The following is a 13,248-nucleotide window of genomic DNA, read 5'->3' as shown; positions in this document are numbered from 1 at the left end:
TGTTAAACGTGTTGTGCCAGAAGAGGAACTCCCAATGTTCATATTTGGACTCTTTTGCATAGGTGTCCATTTGAATACTGTGTTTCCATGTTGACATAAGTATGAAATTAGTGTTGAGTCCATTTGAAAGAACCACAACCAGGTTTGTTGTCTTCATACAAGTAGGCCCATATCCACACCACAACAAACAAAATATCTAATTCTGAGCCTTTTTTTATTTGATAAATCTTAGATGCTGTACATTATTCATGAAAATAAAAATAAATGTCCCCCATCAAATATTTAGATCAAGCCTATAACTAGGTTGGCAGTTTAAATGGACAATTCTTCTTGTCCACTCACTGTCTGATGCAAACAATGGTCACACTTAAATATACAGCAAGCAGAGATAACCCCAGTCTCCTTTTTTTCCAGCTGGCTGACAACCTACTGCCTATAAGTGTCCGGGAGTGCGTAGTCACCTGAGTGTACAGCACAGAGTGTATGTCACCCATCAATCAATAGAAATTGTTTAGACGTGTGCTCCTTACAGAAGTGTACAAGCAGTTTGGGTGGGGGCGGACATGAGAAGCAGGGAATCTCTACTGTGTGTGTGTGAGCACTCCACTCTGTCTGGCCTGGTGGGATAACTCCAGGCCAGTAGAGCTGTGTGTCCTCTTCCCGATCTGTGCAGATGTAATTGCAGTCACGGCTGCCAGAACGAGAGGAAATCTAATCCGGTCAGTGGTCGCTGCAGCAGATAAAAACTTGTGGGACTCACTAGCAGTGAGTCAGTGCTTCTAAGGCTGCTGCAGCCTTGGTCTGCCAGGCCTAAGGCAGGTGGCACTATACATGCGTTTGTGCTTACGCATGTGTGTGTGTGTGTGTGTGCATGTGTGTGTAATTGCGACTGTCAGGTCGCATTTACTATGAAAACCTGCAGCTCATGTCCGTCAGTGAGTGAGTGTCACACTAGTAGCGCCCCAGCTGTGGGCAATCAGCGACGCGCCACACGATATAGGGCGATATACGATATCGCCCTTACGGCGTTACCTGTATAAATATACACTTTATCTTAAAAAGATATAAAAAGATGCCTTTCATGGTCAATTTCAAGCCCACACAAGTATAATCAGGGAGGGTAAGCACTAAGAGCTATGTTGAAACATTGTAAGACATTTGTAGTGTGTAACAATTGTCTGTCTTGCGTCGGGTCCATTTGGTTACATTTGTACTCTCTCAGAGTTCAATAGCTATGTTGAAACATTGTAAGACATTTGTAGTGTGTAACAATTGTCTTGCGTCGGGTCCATTTGGTTACATTTGTACTCTCTCAGAGTTCAATTAAAGGGGGTGAAACAAGTGATGTTTTTTGTCGAGAGTCTGTTCCCCCGCCACAGAAATTCCACCTCAGCCCACGTATGTCTGTTTAAAACTCATGACCACGCACTGCAAAAGCAGACAGGCAAGGGCATGGAGTGTCAAGTCAAGACTGAGCAGGGGTGCTGAGAATCTTGGGTAATGAAGGCAAAGACGTTGGCTGCCATGTCATTTGTGTCCAAAGTGGCCACTGATACCCAAACGACATTATTTTACGTCAAATTTAATTACGATGGTTTTTGATGGAAAAAGACGTTTATCAATTTGCTCACTGGGCTTATCGTGCTATATCTTTGTCCAAATGGTACAGTATGTAGTGTCCTCTGCGATTATGTTGTGCGTCTGTGAGCCTAACGTTTGTGGAGTACAATGTTCTTGTTATTAACTCATGAGTAATGGGGAGGGTGAGGGTAAAGATGGACTGACACTACAGGATAATTGGGATGATTTTAGATCCCACTCCATAATCTTTGATTCCCTACGAGTACACCTGCAAACTGAAATAGCTCTACAAAACAACATTTTTAAATGGAAAGCATTTCTTCTCACTCACCATTTCTCATGAGTTCTAATCTACGTTGCATCAATGACACTATGGTGACAAAGAGAAGGCGACAGACAGAAAACGGTGACCTTACCCCTTGGTTTCCAGTAAATCGAATCAACGGCTGTGACGACAGGCCCTGAAAGAAAAGAAGAAGACCATTATGATTTTATTTACACAAAAAATGTTAAACACTTTGAAGGGATTGAATAAATGTCATGGAATAGATCCTTGGCTAGCCCTAATCTGAACTCATTTAAAAACAACAACAACAGATAGGCATAAAAGCAGAACTTTACCTGCTCAAGCATCAGTTATGATATGTGCAGGGAGTCAGAGACCAAAACCACAGCATATTATTACTTTAGGTTTACATCTTAGCTTATGTGTGCATTACTGTACTTTATGACTTTATACAATCGGGTAAATCAATCCACCCAGCATCTCTTTCTCATGGGAAAGCAGACGCTCCTTTTACTGCACTTAATATTGTTAAAATAAGAACAGTCAGACAAGAGGCAGGCCCCCTGTGAAGGAAAATCACAGGGTAAAGCCCTTTGCACACAGGACAGTTGCGTTTTTTTTCGTTCGCTGCATGAATAAAACGCATTGGATTTGGTGTGCAATGCTGTGCGGAATCGGCGCTGCGGATCCCAAAAGGAGTCATAAAAGGAGTGATGAGTTTTTTACCGCATGCGACAAGACGCACGAATCGAACTGAGTTCGGTCGAGAAAAAAAACGCACGGCCGCAGCCACTCGTCGCACGGCCAATTCGGATCCGGTGTGCATGAGGTCGTAGAGAATCATTGTTTTCTTTTTAAAAAGTGAAATTGTCCGTTTTATCCGCACGGATAAACGCGCCTGTGTGCAAAGGGCTTAACTCATATCACATTCGCTCACATACCAACTACTGCACAATATGAACACGGGACCTTTACACTCTCCAAGATGAATTTACAATGTACCTCCTCTTAGCAAGGAATATCTGAAATTCGCATTAGCGTAAGTAACTCAAGGTCTGCAGAGATCGATCGATTCCCTTATTTCAGAGCTCCCATGATACCCTTGGAGCGGCTTCTCTTCCTGAAGGTTGTAGAAGCCAAGACCACTGCCAAGCTCCATCGCTCCACCGAGATGGGTTGAGTCTCCCTTTCACATCCCTGACCCTTGCCTTCCTTTTACCCCATTAAAATCATCCCTACAGTGCCATGAGACAGAAATTCAAAGAAAAACCAATAAGTTGTCTCCCCAGCATAGGCCAGTTATTATCACGTTTACCCGTTACTGTATATTTGCCAACACAGACAGAGCAAGACAGAACACAGACTCTGTCTAAATCTGTAGAAAAACACAGTAGCATGCCAGTTACTGGGCAGTAAATGTGTGTGTTGGTGCACAGCCATCCAGCCCAAAACGTGGCACTCGCAGTGCTGACATTTTTCAAATATTTTTAGCTGTTAGTAGCCCCCAGATGAGGCTCACACGCACGGCAAGTCTGGTCAACTTGTGAGGGACCACACAGACCAATACGGTCAATTGTAATATGTCCAACTTTCTGTGGTCTCTGCACGCTAATGGAATAGCAAAGGCCTCAAAGCATGGATCTTTCTATTTTTGACCAGGAATTCCATTTTCTGACACAAAACAGATGCTACAGCACTGACATATTGCATACTGTTTGCAGGTGGTAAACAGATAAATAGGTCAATATCCACCGAATGGCACCGATATGACAAGATATGATCCAAGTAAATGATAAATATTATTCACATCATCCTCATCACCATATGCATCCAGTCGACATAACACTGTGCTTCTCATTTGCAAAAACATTACAATAGATTTTTCATAATCAACTAAATTGATCAGTCTGCTTAAGCCCTATTATAATACAGTGTCATGCAAAAATAGTGAAAATATCCTAGAAGCTCACACCTTTGCCTATAATGGCACGACAAAATAATTGCTAAAGCAATGTCACTTCATACATTAGTTGGAGCAAATCCGATACTTCAGTGACCACGAGAGCGAAGGTCCGTTTCTCAATGGATTTGTCATCTAGGAGGGTTATTAAACAAATCTGTCCGGGGTGTATTTTTTTAAATTGCTGGGAAAATGTTTGACAGCTAGGGTAATTTTCAGTCTCATTCACTTAGCCTACTATACACTACACTATCAAGGAAAAAATTACTCCCAAAAATTCAAACTAGGGGTTTTTAATTATTCTGAATCCATTGCAAGCATTTGTTTTGCATGAAAAACATTCCTTGGGCTAAAAACGGACCCCAAAAGACTGTGAAAATTGATGACTCATCACTAAACCATCGTTTTGTGGGGCCATTTCTTGCCCAAGGAATGTTTTTCGTGCAAAACAAATGCTTGCAATGGATTCAGAATAATTAAAAACCCCTAGTTTGACCCCTCACATCCCACTTAAAGCAGATTTTTTGGGAGTATTTTTTTTCCTTTATAGTGTAATGTATAGTAAGTGAATGAGACTGAAAATTACCCTAGCTGTCAAACATTTTCCCCATCATTTTGAAAAATACACCCCGGACAAAAAAAATGTAATAACCCTCCTAGATGACAAATCCATTGAGAAACGGACCTTCGCTCTCGTGGTCACGGAAGTGCCACAAATGACCCAGCTACATGCACACTGTCCAACCATAATACTGAGCAGTATGTTGAGTCATGACAACCTAACCATATCATTCAATATAATGCTTGACTGCTTGCTTGACTTGACCATGCTAGTGATGCCACACAATGACAGGGGATAGCCCCAGTTGTCTGTGCAATATGAACCCAATGGCATGAGGGTACTATATCTATTGTAGAAGGTTAAAGTTTAAAATATAAGGTGATATCTTGCATACTGTAAGTCATATTGGGACGCAATTCTGCACATGCACTGTATCTAGCTAACCCTACGGTACCATGTCCTTGGTTCGAACTCCCTTTGGTCCGACCACCTAAACCTAACCTTAACCCTAACCTCAGTAAAACTATGCCTAAACCTAACCTTAACCCTAACCTCAGTAAAACTATGCCTAAACCTAACCTTAACCCTAACCTCAGTAAAACTATGTCTAAACCTAACCTTAACCCTAACCTCAGTAAAACTTGCGCTGGTGAGTACCTAACCTGCCGACGCTGGTGAGTAGCTAACCTGCCGACGCTGGTGAGTCGCTAACCTGCCAACGGTGTTCGGACCAACGGGAGTTCGAACCATGGGGCAGTCCCCAACCCGACTCCATAGACGTTTGTCCTTTTCAGCCATTGTTAATGTTTCGTGTGTGTGTGTCTGTGCGTGCGTGCGTGCGTGCGTGTGTGTGAGAGATTATACTGTACATTAATTTTGAACATGAACTAGCATTAGTAATAGTTTATGTATCTGCAGTATTTTCCCAGCACAATCTGACAAATTAAGCAGCTGCTATAAAGCAATGTGATTGCAAAAGCCTGTGTGGCTGTGGCCTTTCACAAAAAAGCACCACAAGTCAAGTCAAAACAAAGCTATGTGGTGTCTAAAAAAGTCTATGGTTTTGATGATATTTCACCGAGTGACTTAACAGTGAGGCAGCAGCTTTATTAGGCACTATAGCTGGGAAGATCATACTAGACTACAGTGAAAGGCAAAAGAGGAAGTCGCGTTAGCTTTTCTTCCTCGTTGATGCGCCAGGAAGTCAGGCGTGAACAAGAAAATGATGATAAAGGTCAGGGTAGATCAAGCATAAATAAAACACAAGGTACAGTAAATGGCAAATGGACTGCATTTATATAGCAGTATTGTATTCATCTATATAGCAGTATTGTATTCATCAGTCGCACTCGTGCACCTCACATTTAGCAGGTCTGTCTGTATGTGTACTGTAATCCGTGTGTACGGTATGTGGGGGCAAGTAAATTATGCTGGTGCACCGATATGAAACCGTTAAAGCTCTGTAATATATTTTGTGTGTGTGTGTGAATACAATCATTTCGTCCAATCTGTTTGGTAGGGTATGTTGATACAATCAATATAACAATATAACAATTGGGGTGGTTGGATTTCATCTCCCTGCTCTTGAGACATTTAGAACCTTTGACACGATCCCGTTTCTGATTTAACACTCGGGTCACTTGCACAGGGTTCAAATCCGGGGTAGACCAGGAATGTTAGTGCAGCTTTAAAGGTAGGGTAAGAGATTTCATTTTAAGTTTCCTCCAATCATCATCAAGTGGGGGCGGGTCTTGGTGCGCATAAGGCTAGGCCTGGGGCGGTATGGACATTTTGTTACCGCGATTACCGTCTTCCCATTTACCGCCGGTACTGCGGTAATTACCGCACCCCCGTATCTATTAATTAAGGTTCGGCGATAAGCCAAAATATTGCAATCATCTTCCCAAAAGTCGCCTCTCCACAGTGGAGAGGCGACACAGCCTGACTGCCCGAGATATACTTCTCCGTACAGCACAGCGGGTCTGGCTTTCAAAGGAGCAGATCTACAAGCTCACACCACATCGCATCCGCGATGCGTTCTGAGCTTTTAGATCTGCACTGTCGGGTTACCATAGTAACGTAGGCTAGCTACTTGGGCTTTTCAGACACAAACAGCTATGTGAACAAACCAGAAGAGGAAGGGTAGTCAGATCGTGTACAGTGATTCTGTAAACTCAAGTCACGTCTCAACTCTCAAATCACAGTGATTGAGTGCTGCTATATACAGGTTTTAGTTACAAGACTTGACAGAAAAGGTTATAAAATCGCCGACGCGCCGCTGGACGGAGCACAACGTGCGACGCGGTGGAGCTGGAGAAAGTAAAATAGTTTCATTTTCGGTTTTGTCCACGCGGCCCGCGCTCCGCCAGTAATCCGTATGAATAAAAAAAGATATGCCACAACACAAGGTATGTATTAACATCCTTGTGTCGAGTGGATTACAGAGAAAGTATATGCTGCATTGCTGCTCCGTCATAGAGTTGTGCTCCGTACTCTACTGCCCTGCGTGCACTGTGTGTGTGTGAGTGACGTATGTGGGCGGCTTCCAACGTGTGGTACACGGCCCAGAGCAGAGCGGCATGGAGCGCATGCGGTCCTCGCTTCTCCCCCGTTTTAAAACTCGCTCGTTCTCAATAAAAATAGACTATTTTTTTGTCTTTTTTGACCGCGGTAAGGACCCTGACACCGCGGTAGGCCGCGGTATACCGCGATACGGCGGTACGGCGGTTACCGAACCCAGCCCTACATAAGGCCCGCCCCCACTCCATCCTGATTGGAGGAAAACCTGTCTCCTCCACCAAAACTGAAACTTTTTGTTATTATTTGAATTACCGTAAATGAAATCACTTACCCTACCTTTAAGCACAACAAACACAACCAACTAAAAAAAGTTATGCTGGAGCCCTGCAAAGCATTTCACATTCACCCATTGACACACATTTACTCACTGTGTGGCAAGTTAACTACGCAAGGCACCAAACTGCTCATTGGGATCAGTTACGGGTTAAGTGCCTTGCTACAGGACACGTTTTCAAACCAGGAACCTTGTGATTCCAAGACAGCCACTCAACCCCCTGAACCACTGTACAGCAGGGTTTTCACACGACTCCAGAAATAACCTATTTTTGTTGAGTTTTGGACAAACCTTTTAGGAGCAGTAGCAAGAAACGAGTTTTAAGAAAACACAAAATGGCTTAAAATCAAGTGTGGCACAAATGTCCGAGGCCTATATGGGGAGTTGTATCATGATCCAAGGAATAAAAACGAATTGATTGTATGACCTATGGTTCAAGAGTTGGAGGCGAAAGTGGCCCGTTAAAGCACCATATGCAGACGGACAGGAGCAAAGACATAGTATAAATAAATAAAATAAAAAGCCATTATGGTATCATAAGTGGTGGGTCACATTTGTGTGTGGTTAAAGCTTACCCACTCTTACTTGCACTCTGCATTTCTTTAAAGCACTAATATGGACTTTTACAACCCCAAATGTGGTTTTCACATCACCACTCACTGGTTTGACACAGGGCACACAGACTGATGGGGTGTGATGCCATGTGCCACACGCCTCATCAAAGACGAGCATAAAAACCTGGTTTGCACAAAAAATGCATGTCTTTACTCAGACTCCGATTGGACAACAGAACCAATGTGGGACGGCCACGTTGGCCTGTTGTCCAATCACAGGCTGCTCACTGCACTAAATGAATGCAGTCAGTGAGCGGAGCGCTCAAGACCGTGAGCAGTCCTTTGCACTCACTGAAACCAGTTTTCAGGGACTGCTGATCAATGGTGTAAAGCAGGAGTCTTCAACGTTTTCATGTCAAGGAACCCTTAGCTGAGAGAGAGATGAAGCAGGGACTCACACTACATAACGTAAGAAATTGTGTTGCAGAATGCAGATTTAAAATGTTCATGGATTTCTTATACAGTTTAAACTTGTTTGACAGCACTATCATATGTTGGATTCATATATTGTTCAACCACTTGAACTGTCAATACTAGTCTGCTCTTCTTTTCCCTCTAAACCAAACCTCTGTGCCCAAAAATAGCCGATCTACAAGCTCACAATGCCTTGCGAGCTGTTGTGAGCTTGTAGATCTGCAATTTTTTGGCTAATGTTCCACTAAGAATAGGGATGCTATGTAAAACACATGATCCTATCACACAAAGATTTGGCGGCCCCCCTGTAGTAACTCTGAGGACGTCTTAGGGGTCCTGGACCCCCTGTTAAAGACCTCTGGTGTAAAGTAACTAAGTACATTTACTTCAATATTGTACAAAAGTAATTTTCTTTGATGTTTGTACTTTACTTGAGCATTTCCAATTTCCAATACTTTTACTTCTACTCCACTACATCTCGGATGTAGTGGAGTAAGAAAAATAGGCTTTCAACATCTTAGAGCCATCTTTGTTTTGCTGAGAAGCGAAAGTGTATTTTAGTTTTTTTACTACAGATGAGAGGCTGAGCAGTCTGGGCTGCCGCGGCTGTGAGCACAAGGGCTCATCATCGGTGACATAGCGTTAAGGAAAACTCCAAACCCTATGGACCAGAGCTAGGTAAGCTTGAAAAACACATTAGCCACGCAAAAACACAATATTGTGAAGAGTGGGTATTTCATGCCAAGACAGTACCCCTAATAAATAGTTGCATTTGAACAACAAGCACGGAATGAGTTACCTTACACCCAGTCAGTCAAAGTTCTCTTTTACAGACTAGCACTTGAGAGACAGACAGTCAATTATCTATTCTATTCACTTATTTTGCCAGGATCTCCTTGTGACCCCCAGGGACCCCCCAGGCACAGTTTGGAAAAGTATTGACACAACACACAAATTTGTGCGACAACTTATCCAGGCCATTCAAGTATTTCTAAACTGTCCAGTCATTAGTCAAGACAAACGGCGGAAATCCAGCGAAACGCTAGGGGGGGGACATAGAGTTTGTGGGGAACCCCCACACTATGTCCTACACTAAAATAAATTCACCCATTTTCCTTCGGATACAGGCGGCTTTATCAAGCTGCTGTCATCATTATTTACTTATCACTGCTGCAATGTCTGAAGGAAGCCGAACAATACCTGGCAGTACAAAGACGTAACAAGACTGAAATGAACAACCTTGAAGTTTCATTATATTCAACATTTTATTAACTTGTTAAGTCATACTTGGGAGTTCATGATACTGTAGCGTCTGAGCTGTAGTGCATCAGTGGACTAGAACAACAACAGTCGCCACCTTACGACGTCATCACCCTGACTCAACTCACTACAGCTGACTCCGAGCTGAGCACTGCACTGCCCCGCTATGATTTCTGTGCGTGGTCAAGACTACAGAAAACAAATTCATGGTTTGGCATTTCTGGTGGAACTCTGTCAATGGGAATCAATCATTACAAATGTATTCAACCAAACCCATTTACAGTATAGTATGAGATTGCCTGTGTGCGAAGCTGGGTGGTTTAAGATGGGCGGGTTGCATTCAGAAAGTAGACAAACCTCTGCCCGTTTTTCATCTGGCAGACAAGAGTTGAATACAGTAATGGGAAATGAAGAGTGACATAGAACAAGCTCAATGAATGAGACTAATCTTGGCAGTTTCCCATTTGACTGACTAGATGATCAGGAATGTGGAAACCAACATTCATAGAAACATGGTCGACATCCCAGTTTTAGTCACTACAGCACAGTTTTAGCCACTACAGCTTGCTCTGAAGACCAACTTTGTTGCTCCTTGTGACTTGATGAGATACTAATCTAGACACTGCCCCAGCTTAACGTGACGTTGGGTGTAAACAAAATTAGAGGAGACAAGCGAAGACAATTTAGGATTCATTAGACAACTCTTCACCTCATCAAACCCATTTCCAAAAACGTTGTTGAGACAGCAAACTATAGTTTCCTTTGTGTAAACCAGTGGTTCCCAAACGTTTTAGCCCCATGACCCAAAAGAGAAATGACACATTTGCCCAGGACCCAAACTAGTGAAAACAACAGATCTACAAGTTCACAGTGTGTCGCTTCATGCCTAATGGGTCCCACAAATGGGTCCAGACCCACTGTTTGGAAAACAGTGGTGTAAACCAGGGGTCTTCAACAGGGAGTCCGGTACCCCTAGGGCAGACATGGGCAACTGGCGGCCCGGGGGCCACATGCGGCCCCCACCTTCACTTCATGCGGCCCGCAGGTTAATACCGGAATACTGATATATTATTGATTTCAGCTGTTAGAATTCCAAAAATGACTTTCTTTAATTCCGTCAGGCTATATTAGTAGCTTAATGACTAGTATAGTATTATTATTATTACTATTTTTTTATGTCCAATGTATTTGTATTTAGGTTCATAAAGTTAAACATGAGTATATAACTAAATGCGTTTGAAATTAAAACAAAATGTTACATTTCTGGATTCCAATTAAAAAATAACAAAAAATTATTCAGGATTCCAATTCAAAAGAAGCAAAAATAGCTTGTAGATCAGCTATTTTTGCTTCTTTTGTATGAGATACTAGAATGACAAAGTAGGATGAAGCAATATGCAATGTGGCCCTCTGGAGTCAAGGTGGAAATATAGTGGCCCTCGCCATCATCAAAGTCGCCCACCCCTGCCCTAGGGGGTCCTCAGAGTTACTACAGGGGGTCCTCCAAATCTTTGTGTGGTAGAAGATTTTTTCCTCCTTTTTTATATTAACAACTTGAACCCTAGCATCCATATTCGGAGAACTTTAGCCAAAAATAGCATATCTACAAGCTCACAACGCCTCACGCTGTAAGGCGTTGTGAGCTTGTAGATCGGCTATTTTCGGCAAAGAGGTTTGGTGTAGAGGGGAAAAAGAGTAGACTAAGTACAGAGTAAACGGTCAAGTTTATTAATGACAGCTCAAGTGGTTAAATATCTGAAAACACAAATTGACATGAATCCAAAATACACTGACGATTGGTGCTGTCAAACAATGAAACTATATGGAATCAATGATAAGGCTGTGGTGGTCCTTGCCTCATCAGTCTCTCAACTAAGGGGTCCTTGGCCTGAAAACGTTGAAGACCCCTGGTGTAAACAATACCAAAGTCAGGCCAGCTAGATTTACTTAGAAATGAACTCTGAACTCTCTCCTATAGCCTATCCAGCCACACCAGCCCTTTCATGGAGCACTGTTCTCTGGTCTACCGCTGCAATGTTAAACACAGCACCCAATTTAGCTCTCCCACCCTCCTCTGCCCTCCCCCACCCACCCGGTCCTGCTAACATAGTGCAACACTCAGCCTGTTCATTTGAATGGGCTGCTGACATGTCACTATTCTCTGGGACCTGAGCCCAGAATGTTCCACAGAGCTTGCTAACCTTAGGGGACAGAGTGTGGTGGCTCCTGACCATCAGGGGCGTCACAAGGGGTAGGAAAGTGGGACTGAGTTACCAGGGCCCAAGGTGGAGGGGCCCTAGCAACTATTGAAAAATAGCAGGTATACAAGCTCACAGCGCGACACCGAGTGCCGCGCTGCGAGCTTGTAGATCTGCTATTTTTGAAAAGTCGTGAAAATGTGTGCAAATCTTTGAATATGTATTTTTTAAGCGGACATTTGTAACTCAAATTTTGCTTCCGGGGGGGTCCCTGGAACTAAATATTTTGAGATGGGGGTCCGTGGCCAAATTCATATCATTTTGGGGGTCCTTCACATGAAAAAGTTTGAGCATCACTGACATGGAAACATGGGTTTCTTGCACACTTTTTCACAATTTTTCAAAAATAGCAGATCTACAAGCTCGCAGCGCGGCACTCGGTGCCGCGCTGTGAGCTTGTATATCTGCTATTTTTCAATAGTTAACATTCATGGGGGGCCCGCAGTGAATCCTTGTACCCAGGGCCCAGAATTTGGTGTGACGCCCCTGCTGACCATGGTTCGGTGACAAGGCCAGGGACGTTCATACACACACAGCCACAGAATGGGGACCAGCTGGAACCACTGTTTATTTCTAAAATGAACTATGACGGAAAAAATGTTTGTCGACTACCTTTTCTCACGGACGAAAAAAACTAGACAACTTTCTTTCAACTTTTTCTTTCTAGTTGTCATTTTATGCTTGGTTGCGCTCGGGTGTTGCGCTCTGAAAATAGTCGATCTACAAGCTCACAACACATCGTGCTGCGATGTGCTGTGAGCTTGTAGATCGGCTATTTTCAGAGCGCAACCAAAAGTAAAAAAGAAATCACAATATGACGCCATCAAGGCGCCACGAAAATTAATTTTAGTCCACTAAATCAACTGTAGATTTAGTTGACTAACATCTTATGATATTTAGTCGACTAAAACTAGACTAAGTAAAACATTTCAGATGACTAAAACATGATTAAGACTAAATGGAATTTTATTCAAAAGACTATGACTAAAACTAAATCAACCCAATTTCCTGTCAAAATCAACACCAGCTGGAACGTGGCAGAGATGTGACAAAGCAGCCAGTTGGTAAAACCGAACGGATGATTACAGTCTTTACAGAAGCAATGTTTAGGCCTACAGATGTGCCGTTTCAACTCTCAGTTTTTACTGCTCTTTTCCTGAAAAATAATGTCCTGAAAATGCATTTTTTTCCCCCACCGGTTTCTGCAAATCCCCTGAAAATCAACCGTCTTCCAATGGCAGGACGTGTGAAGTTTTGAAATGGCACATTTGCATAATAACATTTCCCAATTTTAAGAATAACCTACTTACATTATTCCATATACTGTATATGAATTAACTGCTACACAAGCAGAGCAGACATGACAACTTGTTTACATGCACTGTGTGTGAAAGATCTACCAAGGGTCAGGACCACAGACTTACGGTGCAACAGTAGCCAGATAATCAAGTAAAGAGTC

The 13,248-nt window shown here is 42.9% G+C and overlaps 1 protein-coding gene across 1 annotated transcript in view; it reads right to left on the bottom strand.

The window, feature by feature from the left end:
* Nucleotides 1-13,248, bottom strand: part of ell (elongation factor RNA polymerase II) — a 64,205-nt gene that overhangs the window by 38,524 nt on the left and 12,433 nt on the right. The window contains exon 2 of the mRNA XM_080726443.1: nt 1,998-2,042. Within this exon, the coding sequence (XP_080582569.1) occupies nt 1,998-2,042 (45 nt within the window). The remainder of the gene's footprint in view (nt 1-1,997; nt 2,043-13,248) is intronic.

The sequence above is a fragment of the Nannobrachium achirus genome (assembly GCF_963921795.1).
Source record: "Nannobrachium achirus genome assembly, chromosome: 1".
In the NCBI taxonomy this organism is placed as follows: Eukaryota; Metazoa; Chordata; class Actinopteri; order Myctophiformes; family Myctophidae; genus Nannobrachium; species Nannobrachium achirus.
Note: the sequence above shows the minus strand (reverse complement) of the source record. Positions and strands in the feature narration are given on the sequence as shown.